The 19,595-nt window shown below is 39.5% G+C and overlaps 1 protein-coding gene across 2 annotated transcripts in view; it reads left to right on the top strand.

Annotated features, from left to right (window-relative positions):
• GNPAT (glyceronephosphate O-acyltransferase) overlaps positions 1 to 19,595 on the top strand; it is a 22,958-nt gene extending 3,363 nt beyond the window's left edge. The window contains exons 2-16 of one of the 2 annotated variants that reach the window (XM_065631036.1): positions 409 to 597; positions 3,036 to 3,212; positions 4,062 to 4,191; positions 6,665 to 6,792; positions 7,247 to 7,322; positions 7,904 to 8,055; positions 8,150 to 8,280; positions 8,961 to 9,184; positions 12,329 to 12,574; positions 13,284 to 13,363; positions 15,811 to 15,951; positions 16,854 to 16,953; positions 17,047 to 17,140; positions 18,328 to 18,389; positions 18,978 to 19,595. In XM_065631036.1, coding sequence (XP_065487108.1) covers positions 409 to 597; positions 3,036 to 3,212; positions 4,062 to 4,191; positions 6,665 to 6,792; positions 7,247 to 7,322; positions 7,904 to 8,055; positions 8,150 to 8,280; positions 8,961 to 9,184; positions 12,329 to 12,574; positions 13,284 to 13,363; positions 15,811 to 15,951; positions 16,854 to 16,953; positions 17,047 to 17,140; positions 18,328 to 18,389; positions 18,978 to 19,021 — 1,974 coding nt within the window. In that variant the 3' untranslated portion in view covers positions 19,022 to 19,595. Of the gene's footprint in view, positions 1 to 405; positions 598 to 3,035; positions 3,213 to 4,061; positions 4,192 to 6,664; positions 6,793 to 7,246; positions 7,323 to 7,903; positions 8,056 to 8,149; positions 8,281 to 8,960; positions 9,185 to 12,328; positions 12,575 to 13,283; positions 13,364 to 15,810; positions 15,952 to 16,853; positions 16,954 to 17,046; positions 17,141 to 18,327; positions 18,390 to 18,977 lie in introns of both variants that reach the window. The other variant, XM_065631035.1, reaches the window with a different exon arrangement.

Below are 19,595 nucleotides of genomic sequence, written 5' to 3'. Positions count from 1 at the left end.
AGGCAAGGCACTTTAGTTTTCAAAGCCTGGGTGTTCTCTCAGCTTCTTCCTGTTGAGCAGAATCAAGTAACATATGGCATAGGGTGATTTGGCAATCTTTGCAGTTGGAAAGGTGTTTTGTGTGGTTTCGTTTTTTGTTGTTGTTTTTTGTTTTAATTTTTTTGTTTGGTTTTTTCTTGTTTTTGTTTGTTTGTTTTGGTTTTTTTTTAGTTTCTTTCTGCAGCAGTGTTCCAGGCAGGTCATATTTGTTCATACACTCAGAGTGTGGAATGCAGATGCTATAGAAAGCTAAAAAGAAACCCCAAACATTGCGGAAGTATTGCATGCCATTATTTTGGTACTGTAGCCAAGCAGACCACTGAATGGCTTGAGACAGTGTCTCATTCTTTATTTGTATATTCCCAGCAGAAAGAGCTCACGTCAAAGAAAAGAGATGAGTTTGAAGATATCTTGGAGGAAAGACGATTGTCCAGCGACTTGAGATACGCGATGAAATGTTATACTCCTGTGATCTACAAGGGACTTTCACCTTGCAAACCAAACGCTATTAAAAGTGCTGTTCTCCAGTCAGAGCAAGTTCAATATGTTATCAAGCAGGTGAGCCTGGACACTGAACTGTAAGAAGAGGTGAACTGAACACAGCCAGGCTTTGTGTGGCAGCAGGGAAAAAAGATGATTGCTGACCTTGTCAAACACGATAGCTGTAGTTTGAAAGACGATTGATCTGATAAATCAGTAACTTGAGAGCTGTACTCTTGTGGCAGGAAAAACAAATACTGATTTACCATGGAGTTGCCACTAAAGCTGTTAGCTCATTCCTGAAATGGTATTTTGATTTTGCACATATGACACTTCACCATCTAACTTGTCCAATGGACTTGACTTTTTTTTTCTCCTCCTCCATTGTCTTCACCACAGAGCAGCATTGTGAAAGGCATAAGCACTCTCCTTCTTAGTAGATGGTTTTGTAGTTTGAGCATGCCTTGTAGGAATTTTACCAGGTAGTGATGTATTTATGAATGCTACTTTCCCTAAAATAATAGTTAAATTTTACAGAGAATTCTTTGAATTAGAAACACTGTCCAAGCTGTAACCATATTTTTGTTTTAAGATGAAGGGCAGCTCCTACTTTGTAATGAATAAAATATTTTATAGTAAAACTGGCTCATATTTTACATTGTGTTGAAGTGGCTGAAATAAGAGTGTGTGGTAGTTAGGAGAATAACTATTTTCAGTATTCATGAAAAATAACTCCAGGCCAGTAGAAGTATCTAAGATGTTTCGGTTAGTCCTGAGTGAGTGGCTACCATAAAATGTTTCTATTTTTTTTTTAATGGCCAATGTTACCTATGATATATCAAAACCTGTTATGATGTGACAAACTAAACCATGTCCTACAAAGTAGTCCTGTTGCTGTAATGAATTGCTAAGTAGTATGTAATCCAAAAAAATGTATCTTTCAACTTCAGAAACACTAAAACATTTACTGAAAGAAAATACGGAGTATTTGACAGAAGTGCATTTGTGTGATGTTTTCTTCTGAAGTGCTGCTTTTTTGATGGAAAATTATTTTGATGGGTTTTGTCCTGGCTGGTGTCAAGTGGTTGCAGGGGGTTAACAGAACTGCAGTTGCAGTCAGGTTCTCAGCTTTGACCTAGAGATTACTGAAAGTGTCTGAGACTACCTTGGGCAATATGCCCAACAATCTGCGATTAGTGTGCCTCCTGCCTGGGCAGAGTTTACTCAGCTTTACGCAGGCATACTAGAATTTGTTCTTGAGACAAGTTGTTAAGGTTACTAGTGTTCAGTATGTGAAATTAAGTCCATTTGTTTGTTTTATCTTGCTATATGTGGTAGGTCTGTTTTTTTGATTCCTGATTTTGGCGAGTAAGTGCTTAGCTCTGTAGTAGACATGCACTTAATTCACACAGGATCAGCTGTGTGGTAAGCCTTTTACTGGTGAACGAGAACAGTATCTCTTCCCCTAGTGAATAACGAGAATAATTTTTTGGCTTCCCAAGAGAGATTGATTTTTTTCAGGCTCAAATGGAAGCAGTTTTTGGCTTCTTTAAGTGGTTAAAAGAATCAGTTATAGCTACATGTAGAAATAGGCAGGATGAAGGATAATGCCTTTATTAAAACAAGATTGAACCAGTAGATATGACAGTAAGATGGTATATGGAGGTAGACTGGAGGAGATGGATTTTCTCATATCTCACAAAATAGAAATAATAGTAAGCAGTGCTGGCCTCTAACAGAGTTGTGCCTTTTCTTCTGCTGTTCCTCCTCTTTCCTCCTCCATGTTCAGTAAAAGGCGTGTTCCTCATTCCATAACAGTAAAAGACTAACTTTTCAATTAAATATTTCTAGATTCAAAGTATCAAATAGGAGGGACGACCATTATTTAAGTCTGGTTTTAGAAGCTTTGAAAGGGAATGTGCATAGCAACAGAAGATCATTGATATGCAGAGTCGGTAGAGACAGTGCTTTGTATGCATTTCAGCTAGCCATTGCCAAAGTAATACATTACAGAGAAATTCGAGCGTGATAGGGCTGAGATTCTTCAGCCAAGTCTTAAAATTTAACCCAAATACACTTCAAAAATTTATGTTGCAAATATTTCTGCAAACATAGGTTGCATTTTACTAGTCAAAAAAAATTGCACACAGCTTTCTTCAGACCAATAATATAAGAGACGTTCCTTGAACTTGAATCTCCCCTGAAGATATAACAGGTTAAAACATTCAGATGGTGTTTTTTGGGGGGGCGGGAAATTGTTGCACACCTCTTCGCCTGCTGTTGACATCTAAGCTCATTCTTGATTTTGAACAGCTGTAACTTGACTTTCTCTTGTTAGCTGACACCGAACAGATTCTGTATGATTAGATGCATGCCTATCGCATAAAATAAAATCTTGCTGACTATTGTGGTAGTTTTGCCATAATTTAATTGTTGTAGTGCATAGAATGGTGTGCATGGGAAAGGGGAAGGGAACAACATCTGACTGCTGTTTTGTTTGTTTTGTTTCTCTCTAGTTAGCAAAAGAGATGGGTGAATCACCTGATATTATTCAAGAAGAAGCCATAGAAATCTTGGATGAGATGGGCCACAGTATGCAATTAGGAGCTGTCAGATTTTTTGCCTTTACTCTGAGCAAAATATTTAAACGGCTTTTCCAGAGAGTTTGTGTGAATGAAGAAGGAATACAGAGAGTGAGTACTGGTGAGGGGAAAAAAAAAAAGGTGTAATATTTTCATACCAGTCACTTGGACAAATACTCTAATCTTTGCTCCAAGTAACAAATACGAAAAATACCCTTTGAAAAAAAAGTCTGCACTTGTGTTTATTACTGCATTTCTCAATAAGGGAGAGAAAAGACAGATGATATGTGTTTGAGAAGCAGTCAGCAGGACTTTTTGTACGTTTTCCAGATGCTTCCTATGATAAGGAATACTTGCAGTTATGTGTCAATGGTTCTGTTCCATCAGCCACTGAGAGACTTTTTTCTATCTGATATAACAAATTTATTAATTGATTTAGCAGAATTGGGGCTGCAAAACTAATGTTATGTGGCTGAATGGGCTGGCGCTTCTGCAAAACCTTCATACATCTAAGAATGGTGAAACATTGTGCACCTCTGAGGAAGGAGATGCTTTAAGTTTGCCCCAGTTCGCTGGGGCGCTGTTGTCCCTGTTTCACTGCAGGATGACGCAGTTTTGGAGGGTACAGTGCATTCCCTGGAAGACAGCAATGTCAGCCCTTACAGCCCCTGTTGGGTTTCCCATCCCCATCAAAAGGGATTTGAATTAGACTGTCATGTAATGAGGTGACCCTGACTTTTGAGTCCTGTTATGCTTGTGAACCAAACGTTGCTAGTCTGAAAACCACTCCTCCAAATTTCCTGTGGTTCCATACTGAAAAAGGTATGGAGTATGTGGACAGAGAAACCACCCTCAAATCAGCTTCTGTTTGCTGTAAGCCCTATGAAGGTCTGTATTTGCAAATTACAACAGTCAGTCTGTAAATATTTGAACAATATTGTTTGTACTGTTTTTTCTTAGTTGCAACACGCCATTCAGGAGCATCCAGTTGTACTGCTGCCCAGTCACCGAAGCTACATAGACTTTTTGATGCTGTCTTATTTGCTATATACGTATGACTTGGCTTTGCCTGTCATTGCTGCAGGAATAGGCAAGTATGTTCTTTTAACGATGTTTTCAGGATTCAGAGAGTCGGTAGCAAGAGGTCTTGTAGCTGCTACTATAAGTAGTTGTGCTTAACTTCTGTTGCAAATATGTATTGTTAAAACCCCCTTGGGTGGGATGCTCACAGCGTCTGAAAGCTTCTCACTAGTGCTGAGTCCAATCAGAGGTGAATTTTTTCATAGCAAGTTTGCCTAGAAGTACCTCCTCTGTAGACCCAAGGCTGGGGCAAAGACAGGTGTTGTGAAGAAGGCCTTTCTGTTGCTTCTTTTTTTGCTTGGAAACAGGCGGAAACCTGTGAAAGAGCTACTGTGTATGTAGAACCTTTTGTGATACTTTATAGTACACAGGTTTAAGTGCAGTCATAGTAGCCAGATATAAAGTGCAAGACACCTTGCGCTTGTTGCTGATGTGACTGATTCCCTTGAAGCTTTGACAGAACTCTGTTATGTGAAGTGCTGGCTGGGAAATGAAATTTCACATCAGAGGTCACGATTTTTGACATACTTCATTTTAAAGCAGATGAAGCCAGTATATTTACGGGAAACAATTCTTGAAGACTTTAACAGTAAATATCTTCTGAGTTAATGTCCTTTTTGAAAATACAAATTCTGGCAGTGCTTAACTGAGAAACCTGATCTTGGAAGCCTTGGGTATCCACCAGGTCTTCTAAGGAGGCAGACAACCACCTGAGGTCTGGCGCAGTGTGATAGTGTGTACTGGCAAGCTAGCAAAGATCAGGCAACTTACTGCTCTACTGTTGTCTGTTTTTCCAATCAAGAGGTTAGGAAACCAGTAGAAAATTAGCAAAAGCTGGGAAAATGTGGTTGCTAGGGAAAATGAGGTTCTCCTGGTCTTTGAGTTAGTAGTATCTTGCCTCTGAGTGATGCAGGTTAGATTCTGGTGAATTCAGAAGTTGATGTCTTGTAGCTGCCCTGATCAAGGTGTTGCAGCTACTTACTTGTCATGTATTGTTCGGAATCTGCTCACGTGCTGTCTTAGGTATTGGTGTAGTCCTTTGCCGACTTTTAGATTAGAGCTTTTTTTGAATTTTGGGCCTCAAACCAGTATCTTAAGATACTATTAGATTAGCTTAGAGATATTTTTTTTAGTGATTAACATTTTTGAAGTGTTTCGGGGTCAAAGTTCTTCAGAATTAGGGGCTTGCAGCTTGATTATACTGCTGCATGTGTGTATTATTTTAAATTCCTCTGGAGAAAGCAGAGTTCTCTGTGGTTGCATTTACTGCATATTGTGTTAGATGTTCACAAGATGCAGTTTACAAACTCACTTTCAAAGTGGTACTTGTCCTGAGTGGAGAGATACTATCCTGATATAGGTGGTGCCTCTGCTTTGTTAGTTGTCGCTTTGCTTCAAGCAGCATATGGACAGGTCTGTGGGGATTAGCTAAGGGAACCAGTAACACCAGAGTACCTGCTCATACAGACCATTAGAGGGAATCGAGCTGGTATTGGGATCACGTTTCTGTCTCAGGTCTTGGGAGCAAGTCTGATTAGAGGCACAGAGCTGGTGAGGTGGTGTGGGCTTGAGGGACATGAAAGGAGGTGTTTTGGTCCCAGTTTGTGAGGTGGCAGCGTGTGGAGGGGAGAGGCGCTGGGCGTGCAGCCAGCATCCTGGTGAGGGGCTGGGAGTGCGGCAGGAGGGTGCAAGTAAGGGAGGGGACAGAGTCTGTGCCGTGGTGAGAGAGGGAGGGTAGTAGGAGAGTAAGGGAAAAAGATGGACCTCTGCACATGGGAAGCTCTGACAGCTGCTATTGCTGCCCAGAGTCCTGTAGCCAGTTTCCTTTATGTATTTTTCTATTTTATATATATCTCACATATATGTATGTATGTGACATATGACATTTTCAAGGCAGTCATTGTCAGCGTTGCAGCTGGAAATGTGAATTTATTTTACTCAGTGAATATCTGTTCTCAAGTGTTTCATGGATTGAGGTGTCAAGGAGGTTGAAGTGGCACATGGCCAACTGCTGTGTAGATTCGTTTTAAATGCTACCTTAAGAAATTTGCTAATGTTAAGTGTTTCCTGGTTTTGGTAAGGGTTGACCATCATTGCTTAAAGTTAGAAAACTATAGCTGGTTGATCAGTTAATTTCTGTGTCTTCTAGGATACATTCAGTAGTAACATCTTTCTGAAGATGAGTGAGAAAATGTACTTCAAAAACTTAGTCTTTATTATGGTTGAAATTTGGCCATCTAAATTATGAAAATGCTCTAAGTGAATGCTGATTACAAAAAAAATCAAAAACATATTATAAATGCCATTCATGTCTACATAAGTCTTGCTAGACAAGGAATTTGCAACAACAGAATCCTTGAAAGAGGTCCTCTTTATTCTGCTAGTTCAATCAGTATACTAGAGAAAGTGGTTGATTCTGCTGACTGATATTAATCAACAAGTTTTGTGTGGGGGGGTTTGGTTTTTGTTTGATTGTTTTTCAGATTTCCAAGGAATGAAAATAGTGGGTGAGCTGCTACGAAGGTCAGGTGCCTTTTTTATGCGACGTTCCTTCGGTGGAAACAGACTCTACTGGGCAGTGTTTGCGGAATATGTAAAAACAATGTTAAGGGTAAATAAATTGCTGAACTCTCAAAATGTATGCTTAAGAAATACTTTGTTGGAACAATTCATGTGAAATGTGCATGGTTATAGCTACGTGATTGCAAGTCTTCACTGTGATCTGATTAAATGTGTTTTACTTCAGGATTGCTGTAGGTGAAGAGTGTGTGCACACTCTGTTGTCATAATCCACCAGTAGGTGGTACACAAATTGCTGCTCATGAGTTGCTTTGGATCATGTGCCCATATCTCATGACAGACACAATATTTTCGTTAATTTAACTATATAGTGTGGTAAATACAATGGATGAATACAGGCTTAGAGATGACTGAAGTGAAGACATGCATGGCTTCCATTTAAAAAATTGCTTACATTTTAAGTACTTAAAACTATTTGCAGGCAGTAAAGAAGAAATGTTTTTAATTTTCTGACCAGCTTGTTTTTGTTTGTTTTACATTTGAAGAGTGGCTATGCCCCAATTGAATTTTTCCTTGAAGGGACAAGAAGTCGCACCGCCAAGACTCTGACTCCAAAGTTTGGTAGGTTTGTTGAAAACTTGTAACTTTTAATGATTATTAGTGTTTTCCTTAGTACCTACGTGCTTCTGAAATTCTTCAGATGGGAATGGAAGTTAAAGTGATGGGAAATTGGTGAGGTCTGTCATAGTGGAAAACACTATAGTTAGGTTTCCAAGGCCATACAAAGAATGGCAGTACACGTGTCTTGCACTCTGCTGCTTTTTCTCCGTTTGCTCCATTGTGTACTTACTGCATAACTCTTCCCCATTTTCTTTCTAGAAAATAGGCGTCCCCTTAGCAGCAGAGAAATATTGTGAGTTAACTGTAAAAGTAATGGGGAATCTTTAGAAGGAAGATGCTGTGCCAGCGCAGAGCAGTGCTGCTGAAAAGAGTGCAAATAGCTGTCCAGGTGCATTGCCTACATTTATGTTGTTTTAAGGCTTGGACAATGTCTTGTGCTTCTGCTTGCTTGAAGAACAAGCACAGTGCACACATTTATTCTAAAATTTGAAGATACCTTTTTCAAAATTAAATTTCAGATGCTTCTCCCTCCTTGAAAGACAGGTGATTCACTTTTTAAATTTTTTTTTTTCAATTCGCAGGTCTTCTCAGCATTGTGATGGAACCATTTTTTAAACGTGAAGTCTTTGACACATACCTTGTTCCCATCAGCATCAGCTACGAGAGGATATTAGAAGAATCTCTCTATGCCTATGAACTCCTAGGAGTCCCAAAGCCCAAAGAATCTACATCTGTATGTATATTCCTTAAGAACAGAACAGAACAAGGGGGATGTACACACACTCTGTAGCACTAAAATTTGAGTTTTGCTCTTCCCGTTTTCTTAGGGGTTGTTAAAAGCCAGAAGAATCCTCAGTGACAACTTTGGTACCATACACGTCTACATTGGCCAGCCGGTATCACTTAGAATCTTGGCATCTGGAAGAATCAATCGATGCCCGTACAATTTGGTCCCCAGGTACCACATCTTTCCATGGCGTATGCACAGGAAAAGTGTTTGTTTAGTCCTCACCTTTATAAAATAATTCAGATGTTCTCTTGTACTTGTTTTCAACTTCTCTCATCTCCCCTCCATCTGAATATTTAGACTACTGAACCCATTTTGTCTGAGCAGAGGCTTATCATGCTTGTGATTGGGTGTTTCTGAAACATGTTGGTACTTGCATGGCTTTGTACTTTGTTGGGAAGTTTCTGTTTTAAAAATTAATGATGACGTATGAAGCAGGCAGAGCTCTCTTTTCTGACAATTCAGTGGTTTTGCCATTTAAAAAATCTTATTTTCTCCTTGCTTTATTACTGCAAACTGTTATGTGACCATGTGCCAGGGAGCTGTAGCTATGACTGGATTGGGTGGCTTTTGCAATTTGTTACAGAAAACACATAATGCTTTTGATTTTTTTTTTTTTAAGATAGCAAGTGTACAGCATCAATACAGAGATCTGTGTTTCAAATACTATTGTGAAGCTACTGGTGTTTTGCACTGTACTTCTACATAGCACATAGACAGAATCACCCTCCAGATGTTAAGTGCTATAAAGTAGTTATGGATCTGGAAGCAATACAGAAGAAACAAGGAAGAATGCGATATATATTCCAGGTTTTGGAGCTTTTCACCTTGAACTGCATTTTTTGTTTCAGGCACCTTCCCCAAAAGCCATCTGAGGATATCCAAGAATTTGTCAGTGACGTAGCTTATAAAATGGAGCTCCTGCAGATAGAGAACATGGTTTTGAGCCCATGGGTGCTAGCTGCTGCTGTCCTGCTCCAGAATTTGCCAGCCATGGATTTTGAACTTCTAATAGAAAAGACCCTGTGGCTTAAAGGCTTAACACAGACTTTTGGAGGATTCCTTGAATGGCCTGGTATGCAGTTAAAGTGTTATTTCTATTCCTTTTGCTGTTTGTGAAGGATAAATTATATGCCCTTGGAAACGGTGTATGGTGACAACTTTACAGAAATGTTTTCCTTAGACTCATAAATGGGTTTTAGCATATGCCAAAAAGTGATGCTAAAACCTGACAGGTGATGACTTAGCCTGTAGAAGAGAATACTTTGAAAAACGATTAGGTGGAAGCAGAATGGATATTTTACTGTTATATCCTGAAGTGTGGAATGAAGGGGAAATTATAAGTTACTTGTATTAGACTACTGAGATTTGCCTAGTGTCTCTCTTTCCAAACCATGTGTAAGTCACAGGCAATTACTGGATGTGCAGCGGTTAACTTGGTGTAATGCTGTTTATTGCTTGATATTGACTATAGTACAAGTTGTTACTGTGACAAAGTAGTAGTGGAAACAAATGGGTGAAAGAAAATCAAAACTTAAAGTTGTCTATTTTTAGGTTTCACTTTATCCCCGGAAACAGTGATGACTTTGGGGAGAAGGCTTCTTAGGTGGTTTTATTTATAGATTTATATGCACACATTCTTTTTAATATATATAATGTATATATTGGCTGAAGAAAGGTTGATTCTCCTTCCAAACTTTCTTAACAATTGTTTTAAACTTCTCTCTGTGAGCCAAGATGGCATAGATAATTTTAAAGCCTCAGGATGTAAGTGGCATAGCTAGCAAAGAAAAATCATGTGTAATGCAAGTACATTTACTGTTTCACTGTAGGTAGACTTAAACCATTGATATTGGCTTTTGTAGTCATGTATATAATCCAGGACCCCTCTCAGTACTGCAATAAAGAACTAGGAGCAGGCTATGGTTACAACAGACTCTGTCATTTCTGGAAGAAAACCACTTCTCCTTTCAGGGTGTAGTGGTTTGATTGCGGGGTGACAATAAAACCGTGGCAGATGTATTGTTAACCCCCTCTCCCCCCTCTTCCCCTTTTAGCCCCTCCCTCTCCCCCCTTCCCACTAAGGACAGGCGATTGGGAGGAAAAGAAGGACAGAGAGAAGAGAGTTGGAAAAATTAAAAATGTTTTAGTAATGCTACTAATAGAAATAGAGAAAATAATACAAAATATACAAAACCAATCGTGAAAGTCCCGGCAACTGCTCCGGCAGACTCTGGACTCTGCAGCCAACCGGAGCTGGATTCAGTCTGTCACTGGGCCTCAGTTGGCAGGGACAACTTGCAAGGTCCTCTCCCGATGTCAGCCATAAGGAAAAGGGACGAGATCCTCGTGATCTCCCACTTTTATATGAAGTATGACGTGAATGGGATGGAATACTTTAGTTGGTCAATTTTTCAGTTCACCTCCTGCTTGCACATCTCGTGGGATGCATCATTATCAATGACCTCGCATTCCATTGCTATGTCTACCAAAACATGTACCTAACTTTCAGGAAAACTGCAGTTAGTAAGAAGACTTTAGCTGACAGGGAAAAATTCACTAAAAGAGAAACTTGTTTTTAACAAAACCAGGACACAGGGATCTGCACTGCAGTGAATGCAGACAAGGTCTGCTCCTGCCATGCTGATTAAAAAAAAAAAAAAAAAAGAATTTCATGGCAATATTTAAACATAATTTAGAACCTTACTGCACAGTAAACTGAAAAAAATACCACATTTGGATTCGCTTATTTATTTTGCTTATTTTCTTAGCAACAGTGAATAGTCTTTTGCTTTAATGGAGTTGTGATGTAGTCAGGGAATAGCAAATAAGCAGGGTAGTGAAATAAAGGAATGACAACAGCTGAGCAGATTTTGTTGGAGTGTGCTGGCCCCGCTCTAGGCATCAGTTGCATAGAAACAGGGTTTGTTGTTTTGTTTTCGATTGTCAATAATTTGAAAGAATAAATACATTTTTAGGGCTAATTTGGTGACATCACCAAGTCAGCAACTACATGTACCTTGTCTGTTCTTCTGTCTCCAAACAGCTAGTTGTTTCTGCCTTTGTCATGCTGGTCAGTTGTTACAGGCAGAACGCTTGCTTGGCTGTTAGAAATTTTCTATTAAAAACAGGAACTGCAAAATGACTTGCTCAGAGTTCTGCTTATTGCATTGAGAAAATTGGGAGCTCTATCAAAACTAGAACAAAGTAGGCTGAAGGAGCAAATAAGATGAAATCTAAGGGGAAAGAATATTAAATTTATTTATTTTCTGTTAGGGGCTATATTGATTTGGTATACTTGTATTGTGAACACGCAAGTTGTATTTTAGCATTCAATAGGAAGTTTTTATTGCTGCTTTCCTTGCTTGACAAAGAGTTCACATTTGATGCAGGGAATGTTTTTGTAGTATTTAAAGCATAAGGTATTCTAAAAACATTAGTATATTTTCAAGACTTGAGATGCTGTTCTTTGTCTGAATAAAGTTTGTGGTGTGTCACACTGGCCAAAGCCCACAGGTCTGTATAACTCATGTCTGCCTTCGAAGAACTTTTGTTGTTTGAAAAAACAAAACCAAACCCCAAACCCACAAAAACACCACACAAAACTAAAGACAAATCACACACTTCCTTGCTTTAGGCATTTTAAAAAGATTGTTGTACAAAACAAGAAGATATTTTGGTTTAAGTTCAGTCTGATTTCTCTTTGAGCAGGTATATTATGTAACAATACTTAAGTTAGATTTTTCTTTCAGCTAAATTTGGGATGAGGCCTTCCTTGTATATGAGAATTGAGGAACAACATTATAAAGTCCTGTGCAACTGATGTACAACTTGTAGTGTCAGAAACACCTACACAAAAGTATGGTCTCCATTTCCTTACTGACGAATGTATCCATCAAACAGATCTATCCTCTTTTATTTGGAGACTCAGCATACTTGTTCTAGAGACAAAGGAAGTATTTGTCATTGTTGAGCAAGTGGAAGAATTTATAGTGCTTTAATTACAGAAATGTCTGAAACTTGTTCTCTCCATCTCATACTGTGCCTAGGCTTCCAGTTCCTGATATGGATTACTTTAGAACATCTCTTTAACTGAGTGTTTGGTGTAATAATTGGTCTTCAGTGATAACACGTAATGAAATACTGGTGCATTTTAGGCTGTTTTCAATAGAGCTATGTTCCCTTTTGCATCTTGCCAAGTGTTGTGTTTTCCTACTAGATAATCTGTGTGCCAAAAAAGCAATCATGTCTGGCCTCACCCTGCATTCCAATGTTGCTCGCCTTGTCGATGGCCATGTGGTCCTAAATGACAAAGGGATGGAAGACGGAGCTGTAGGGGAAATCGTCTTTAAGCGTGCCCTGGCCATCCTCATGTGTACCACCTACAGAAACCAGCTGCTGAACGTGTTTGTGCGCCCATCTCTGGTGGCAGTTGCCTTGCAGATGACACGCAGCTTCAGAAAAGGTACGTTGGGGTGGCTCTGAGAGCCCGCTGGCTTTGCTCCTTGCACTATCAGCTGAGAGGAGCATAAGGTTCTTGCGACTGCTAGTGGGAGCTGAGACCCTTACACTTGGGATAAGGTCCCGTGGCATAAGGTGGATGTGGTGGGAGGGGATGGGGATATCTTGTTTGCCTTTTTTGTTTATTTACCCTTTGTTACCTTTGAAAGTAGGTGTATTTTGCTGAGAAGGCAGGGTTAAGATGAGCTGATCTCAGTTCTCAAGTGTCTTGCTGGTGTTTAGCAGACCAGCTTTTTAGGTTACCGGTTACACACAGCTCACACTTGCATACAGTGCAGCCAGTTCTCAATCTTTCCTCTCTTCTCACTATTGTTTCTGAAGTATTTTAGTGTTTTCCAATACTTGGCTCTTCAAGAAACTTTTCAGAATACGTGCCTTAGTTTTGTGCAGCATTTGACTATGTGGTACTTAATGCATGTTCTGAGAAGCTACAACCCCCTGCTCTTTCCTTTTGGTAACTATTCAATCAAGTGCTTTGAGTACTTGCTGTTCTCTTGTGGTGGTTTCTGCTGTATATCTATGTATGCTTTTAATATCAAGTCCAAATTTTATTTGAAGTAGGTACTCTCTCTAAAATAAGGAGTAAATGGCTTTTCACTTGCATGTTTTAGGTTATGTTTTTAAAGAACAGTACTTTACAATATTTTTTTCAGAGGAAGTCTATAGCTACTTCAGCTTCTTGAGAGATGTTTTTTCTGATGAGTTCATCTTCTTTCCTGGCATTTCATTGAAGGTAAAAACATCCTTTATACAAAACCACTGGTAGTCAGTAATGCAGCCAACTACAATAGCATCTGATTTCAGGGCTCTGCCGAACAAGTGCTGTGTGATAAACACCTACAGTGATATCAGCTTGATCTGTAAGTGGGAGGGAGAATTTTAAAAGGGGTCATTTGCTTAGTTGCAAAACATTGTCTGAATCCACAATCTTCCCAAAACTAAAAATCCTGAAATTGCCCAATTCTGAACTATTAAAATTAACTGTGGCAGAAGTTTGAGTTGTTTTGTGTAAAGCTACGAGTCTTCCAGCACGGATATAAAAATATAAATAAAGTAGTCTTTTAAATGAAGCGTAAATACTGTCCTCTTGCTCTGCAGTTATGAAAGAGACCTTAGGCTGTGAAGAAAAAAGTGTTAATGTAGACTTAATTGAATATTGTCACAAAGTGTGTTCTTTCAGCACAGAAACAAAACAGGAATTCTCATTGAGGGTACACCAGGAAAATTTTTCCTAAAAGCTCTTGCAGACTGTAGCAGAGAGGCACTGCTGCTCTTTGAAAAAGATAAACTGTAGATATTATACCAATTAATGATCAACCATTGTATGCCCTTGTTATCTTTGACAAATTGAGTATGCAATTCTAAATTTAAGAACCTACTGTCCTCTGGTTGATTATACTTCTAGTGCAGCTGTGGTCAGTTGTTTTGCATGGCTCCATGTGCGGGATCTGTGCTGGCCAGGCTACTAGGGGACTGGGCCAATCTCCAGTGTCTCATTTGCTAATGTGCCCTCTGTACCCACCTCTGCATCACTGCACAGCATGGCAGCATCTACCCTGCAGTGTTTATACAATGGCTTTTATGCCTTAAACTCTGAAGGTTTCAATGTGCCTGTGCGTTAGCAAACTTTTTTTTAATGTGTTGATGGTTCATGGTTGAGTCCTTTTACCTTTTTATTACTGGCATTTATCTCGTGTAGATTCAGACAATACATTGTGAGCACTATGAGGGAAGTACTTATAGTAAAGCCTGATTTAAATTTCTGCAGCCAAAATCATCTTCTGCAGAGTGTGAAGGTTCTTGAAGTGAGAACTTTCCTAATGGTATAACAGTGTCCCTCATAGAGTCTTACGGAAGCTTTAGTTGCATCCTGTTTGCTTGAAAAGTTTCCCCTCATTTCTCCCCCGACCCTATACAACCATTTCTTGGACAAAGCCAGGATTGTTCCTGCTTGCTGCCTGATGACAGGGCTCAGCATGTCTGTGTGCTCTCCCGACCCAGCCGGGTGCGGGCAAGCTGCAGGAGCTGTGGGAGCTGCACAAGCTGCAGGCAGCGCTTTGCTCTCTGCAGGACTCGCTGTGTGGGTTTGCACCCATCCTGCTGGGTCGGAGCTGGCTCTGGGCCAGCCAGCTTGAAATGCAGGTGAGCACAAGTTTGTGAGTTAAAAAAAAAAACCCACCTGGTTCAGCGCCATGCCCAAAATAAACTGGTAAGTCCGGGTGTAGTTTTTACTTGGATTTGAAAGTGATTAAGTGTGATTTTTATCAATGCTAAGGTCAAATATCTGATGGTGATATTTGTGATCTTCACTGCCTTAAGAGATAAGTATAATTTTCATAAGAATATTCAAGACTTGCGGCTATATTAAAATCTCATAGATTCTTATACAGAAGAGAACTGGGCCTTTTTTAAAGGTTGATTGGCACCTCTTGTTTAGTTTTCATTCTTAGCAGTTCTTGCCTCTTGCAGCTTGCTTTTTTTTTAAGTACCAAACCCAGGCAGGGAACAGGAACGTGACTGGCTACGGCTGACTTTGCTGGAGACAAATGAAAGAGTTGCTATAACGTTAAGGGCTCTCTTCACAACCCACCCCTCTAGTCATCTATGTGTCTGTCGTGTCTGTGCCCGATCCTCTTGTGTTCTCAGTGTGTGTCCTGTGTCCCCTCCCCCTTACACTGATATTGCTAGTAAAATGATTTTGTCATTGACATTTCCATAATTTTTAACTTTTGGTGATTGTGTTGTCTCTTTTGTAGAGGGTAGGTCAGTGAACTGTGTTATCGTTTATTGCAAACAGTGGATGTGAGATAAAGGCAAACCCTGACTTTAAAAATAAATAAATACCACCCACAGAAAAAACCCTAAACCACACAACCTGACCCTATTCTGACAAAATCCTGAGGCAGCTCAGGCTGGCTGTCACAGCAGCAGCCACAGCTGCTTTCTTTGCTCCTAGGCCTCTTGTGCATGGAGATGCTGCTGTGTTTAAGAACACCTTCCTGCTGCCTTTTTGTGAGGGTGTATCTGTTATACAGGAAAATTTTGGTTTGAGTCTCTTGAGAACCAAGTTCGGAAACAGAAGTAGTGTGCTGTTGTATGGTTTTTGTTGTTGATTTTGTGGGGAAAGCTGGCTGCGCTTATTGTAGATGTTAGAATTTCAGTTATGCTTCTCCCTCACAGGATTTTGAAGAAGGTTGTTTTCTACTCACAAAATGTGATGCCATTCAAACAAATCAACAGGAAATCTACCCTACCGACAAAGGAAGTGTTATAGTGTCTTTCTTGTCAGCTATGTTGAGACCTTTTGTGGAAGGTTATCAGGTACGTTGTTCTTTGGAAAATTATCTTTTTTTCTCCTTTGTTTTATAGGGAAACTAGGAGAGTTGTGATACTTCTGCAGTATAAACAGTGACTGTTTTCATGGCCGGGGAGTACAAGAGTTGAGAAATAGCAGTAACAGATACCTTAAACATCACCAAGATCCCAATTTCAGCTTTTGGCTCAGACTTTTCCAGTTGACTAAAGCAATAACTACCTTGTAATGTGATGGCCCATTGTGGGTTTATAATTTCATGGAGAGTGTGGTGCTACTGGTTTCATTACTCTTTCTTACAAGGAGCTCTTGCTTAATTAATTTTATGTGGGCTGTCCTGCCAGGTGTGGAAATGAGTTTGCATCTTGTATCTGATAGCTTTTGGAGTTATTAATTTGATCTGTATCTCTTTAAATTATATTGTTTTCCAAGGTTTTAATAAGACTACACACTTATGCTCCTGTAATAAGCAATGCATACAAAAATAGGAGGCTAAAATCTCTGGTATGTCAGCATAACACTGGTGGGAATGTAGATGTTTGAACCTAGTGGAATCTGTTAGTGATCTGATGTGTGACTTGGGCTGAACTGTACTGATTTGCCCAGTTTTTCCTACCTGTAAAACAGGTATTGCCTTAAAAAAAATACTGGTTTTGATTGTGAGAACAGGAATATTAAATTGATGTCTAAGGTATCTATTATAGTAATACTGAATCTTTTAATATTAGGGTTCTATGCTCGTTAAACAGTAATAAAAATTTCACATGCTTTATATAATGATACCTTTGGAGTTCCTCTCCTACACTTTTCAAAGTGTAATAATGTTGCTTCCTTATGACGGCTTGTTTGTAATTAATAATACACTGATAACCAAAAGGAAAGAAGTGCTAATTTTTTTGGTAAATGTTAGTTAATTTTCAGATACCTCTCAAAGGAAACAAAAGAAGCCTTTACCGAGAAGCAGTTTATACCTGGAGTCCGCAACTTTGTTTTTCAGCTCCTCGAGAAGGGTGTGTACAGCCATCGCACAGTATGATTCTAAGTATAGCCTGTTAATGGATAGTAATAGATCTTTTAATTGTGTTTCTGCTTTTTCTTTGTAGGGAATACACAGTGTTATGAAGCGCTGTCTTCTGACATGCAGAAAAATGCCTTAGCAGCTCTTGTGCAACTAGGGGCAGTGAAGAAGAAGAAAATGTAAGTAACATCGCCTTTTTGGTGTATAGAAGTCAGTGTGTGGCCTTACTGACAATTCTTAATGACTGAGCTTTTAGTATGAAGCACAGCAGTAGAACCCCAACTGCCCAAGCACCACTCAACTGAAGGTTGATTGGATTTACCTGAGTCGTGGTGAAGATCCAGGTAGTTCCTTTCTGTACACGTTGTAGAAGCAGAACGGCAGCCCCTCATAGTGAAGACACTCCTGTGGGACCCAGCAACAAAATCCATTAACTCACTAGGAGGCTGCTTCTGACTCCCTTTACCTTTTGGTTTTCAAAGTTTCTCTAAAGGCTTTGATAAGCAAAGAGAACATTCCTGCTTATTTTCAATAGAAGAGTTACTCTGTGTGTTGCAGTAAGGCGCATCAGGCAATGTAAGCAATAATTAGGAATACCACTAATTTTTGGAGGGTTTCGGCAGTGATATCTTAAAGTAATTTGACTGAAAGCATAGACATTGAAGTCTTTGGACGCAATTCCCAGTTGAGAGGCCTAAGATTAAAAACTAGTTATTGTTCTATAAAAATATGGTGACATGCATTTCCTGTTATCAAATTAATTTGTGTTGTGGTGCTTCTTAATGTATTTAAAAGTATAGCCATGGAAGTCCCTGATGCCACAAGTCGCCACATTTTCTTGAGTGTTTCACAGAACGTAGTTGGCAGCTGATGACCCTGAGCTGTTCTCTTATGCCTCTGTTCAGGAAATGAATTGGTTAAGGTCTGTAGTGCTCTTGGAAAATGCACAAAGTACTTCTGTTACGTCCCCTGCTATGTCGCTGTGCTAAATAGATGTCTGTAGCTAAATTCCCCTTTCAAGTAAAAGGAATAAGTCGAGTGCCACAGAGTTTGACATCAGCTGTAGATTTGGTTCAGTTTCAGAGAGATAGTCTTGAAAATTATGTGATTCAAAACAAACAACTGTTCTCTTCCTGCAGTTGTCCCTAATAAAAATCAAGGGAAGAAAGAGACATGGGGACTGTGAACAAGAGGAAGGATAAAGAAACCATAATTGAAGCCTGCCATGTCCTTAAAATTAATATGTATGCTGGTGGGATGAAAACTATGATGTAATTATGAAAATGTTTAATTCAGGTTATTTGTATAGAAATGACTGGAATAAGAAATATTCGTTGAATAAACTTTTTTTTTCTTTTAACTGCAGGTCCAATGGATTCACTTACAATGTAAATCAAGAGGCTGTTAATAAAATCCTGGATGTATTTGGTAAGTGTTCTCTAATTAATCAGAAGAGAGTTTCTGGAGTTATGGGCATTGTCCAAAGTAATTTATATGTTAGCTGTAGTGTTTTTCCCTAGTATAGAATAATAAAATCATTTCAGTTGGAAGAGACCCTCAGGATCGAGTCCAACCATAACCTAATTCTAGCACTAAACCATGTCCCTAAGAACCTCGTCTAAACGCCTTTTAAACACCTCCAGGGATGGTGACTCCACCACTTCCCTGGGCAGCCTGTTCCAATGCCTGACAACCCTTTCCGTGAAGAATTCTTCCCTAATATCCAATCTAAACCTTCCCTGGCGCAACCTGAGGCCATTTCCTCTGGTCCTATCACTTGCTACTTGGGGGAAGAGCAGTAGTTCCATAGATTTATCTGTATAAAAATGCTAATAATATTTTTTTTACAACACTTCTTCTGGAGTCATTGACTTCAGCTTTGAATAGCCCTTTTTTATTTGAAATACTGCGCAACCCAATGGACCAAGGGAAATATAGCAAAAAGTAGTTTAATGGAGTGGTATTTACAGCATTTCCATGAAAAGTGTTCACCCTTTTTTTGTTTGTTTTTGTTAGAGGCTAGGATACCTGTCCAGAAACCTGTGGCTGCACGACTGTGAGTGGTTCGTGATGCTGCGACTGGACGTAAGCGCCGGCTGCGAGCACCGAGCACCCCCAGCCAGCAGGGAGGGGGGCAGGCGAGGGTGCCCCCTCACCCGGCTGCTGGGGGTCGGACCGGACGGAGACGGTTCTCCAGCAGGGCAGCTCTCCATTGCCACTGACAAGCTGCTGCCACCCAGGGTTACATCTGTATTTGTATCCCCACTGTGTTTTGTTTTTTAAAACGGATTAAACTTTTTTTTTTTTTTGGTAAATATTTAAAGAGACGTGCATAGTAATGGCTACTTAAATTCATTTTTCTAGACTTGTAACAAGGAATGTGAATCGTTTCCAATATTTCATGGATGTGAAAATGTAACGGAATTAAAAGACTTGCTGTTCAAATTAATATTTAGAAAAATACGTTGCTGGCTGGCTACATGTAAGATAAGGCCCTCGTAAGCGAAGGGCACAAATCAAATCTCGGGCAATAACCAGAAATGTTAATTGTTTCTTAGGCAACTTGGCATTATTTTAATCACTTCATGAATGTTATATTTAAAAATTGAATTAAAGCAGCGTGGTTAGCGTGTC

Source organism: Caloenas nicobarica, chromosome 3 (genome assembly GCF_036013445.1).
Source record: "Caloenas nicobarica isolate bCalNic1 chromosome 3, bCalNic1.hap1, whole genome shotgun sequence".
Taxonomy (NCBI): Eukaryota; Metazoa; Chordata; class Aves; order Columbiformes; family Columbidae; genus Caloenas; species Caloenas nicobarica.
The sequence above is the reverse complement of the archived record's forward strand: the minus strand, read 5'-3'. Positions and strand labels throughout refer to the sequence as shown.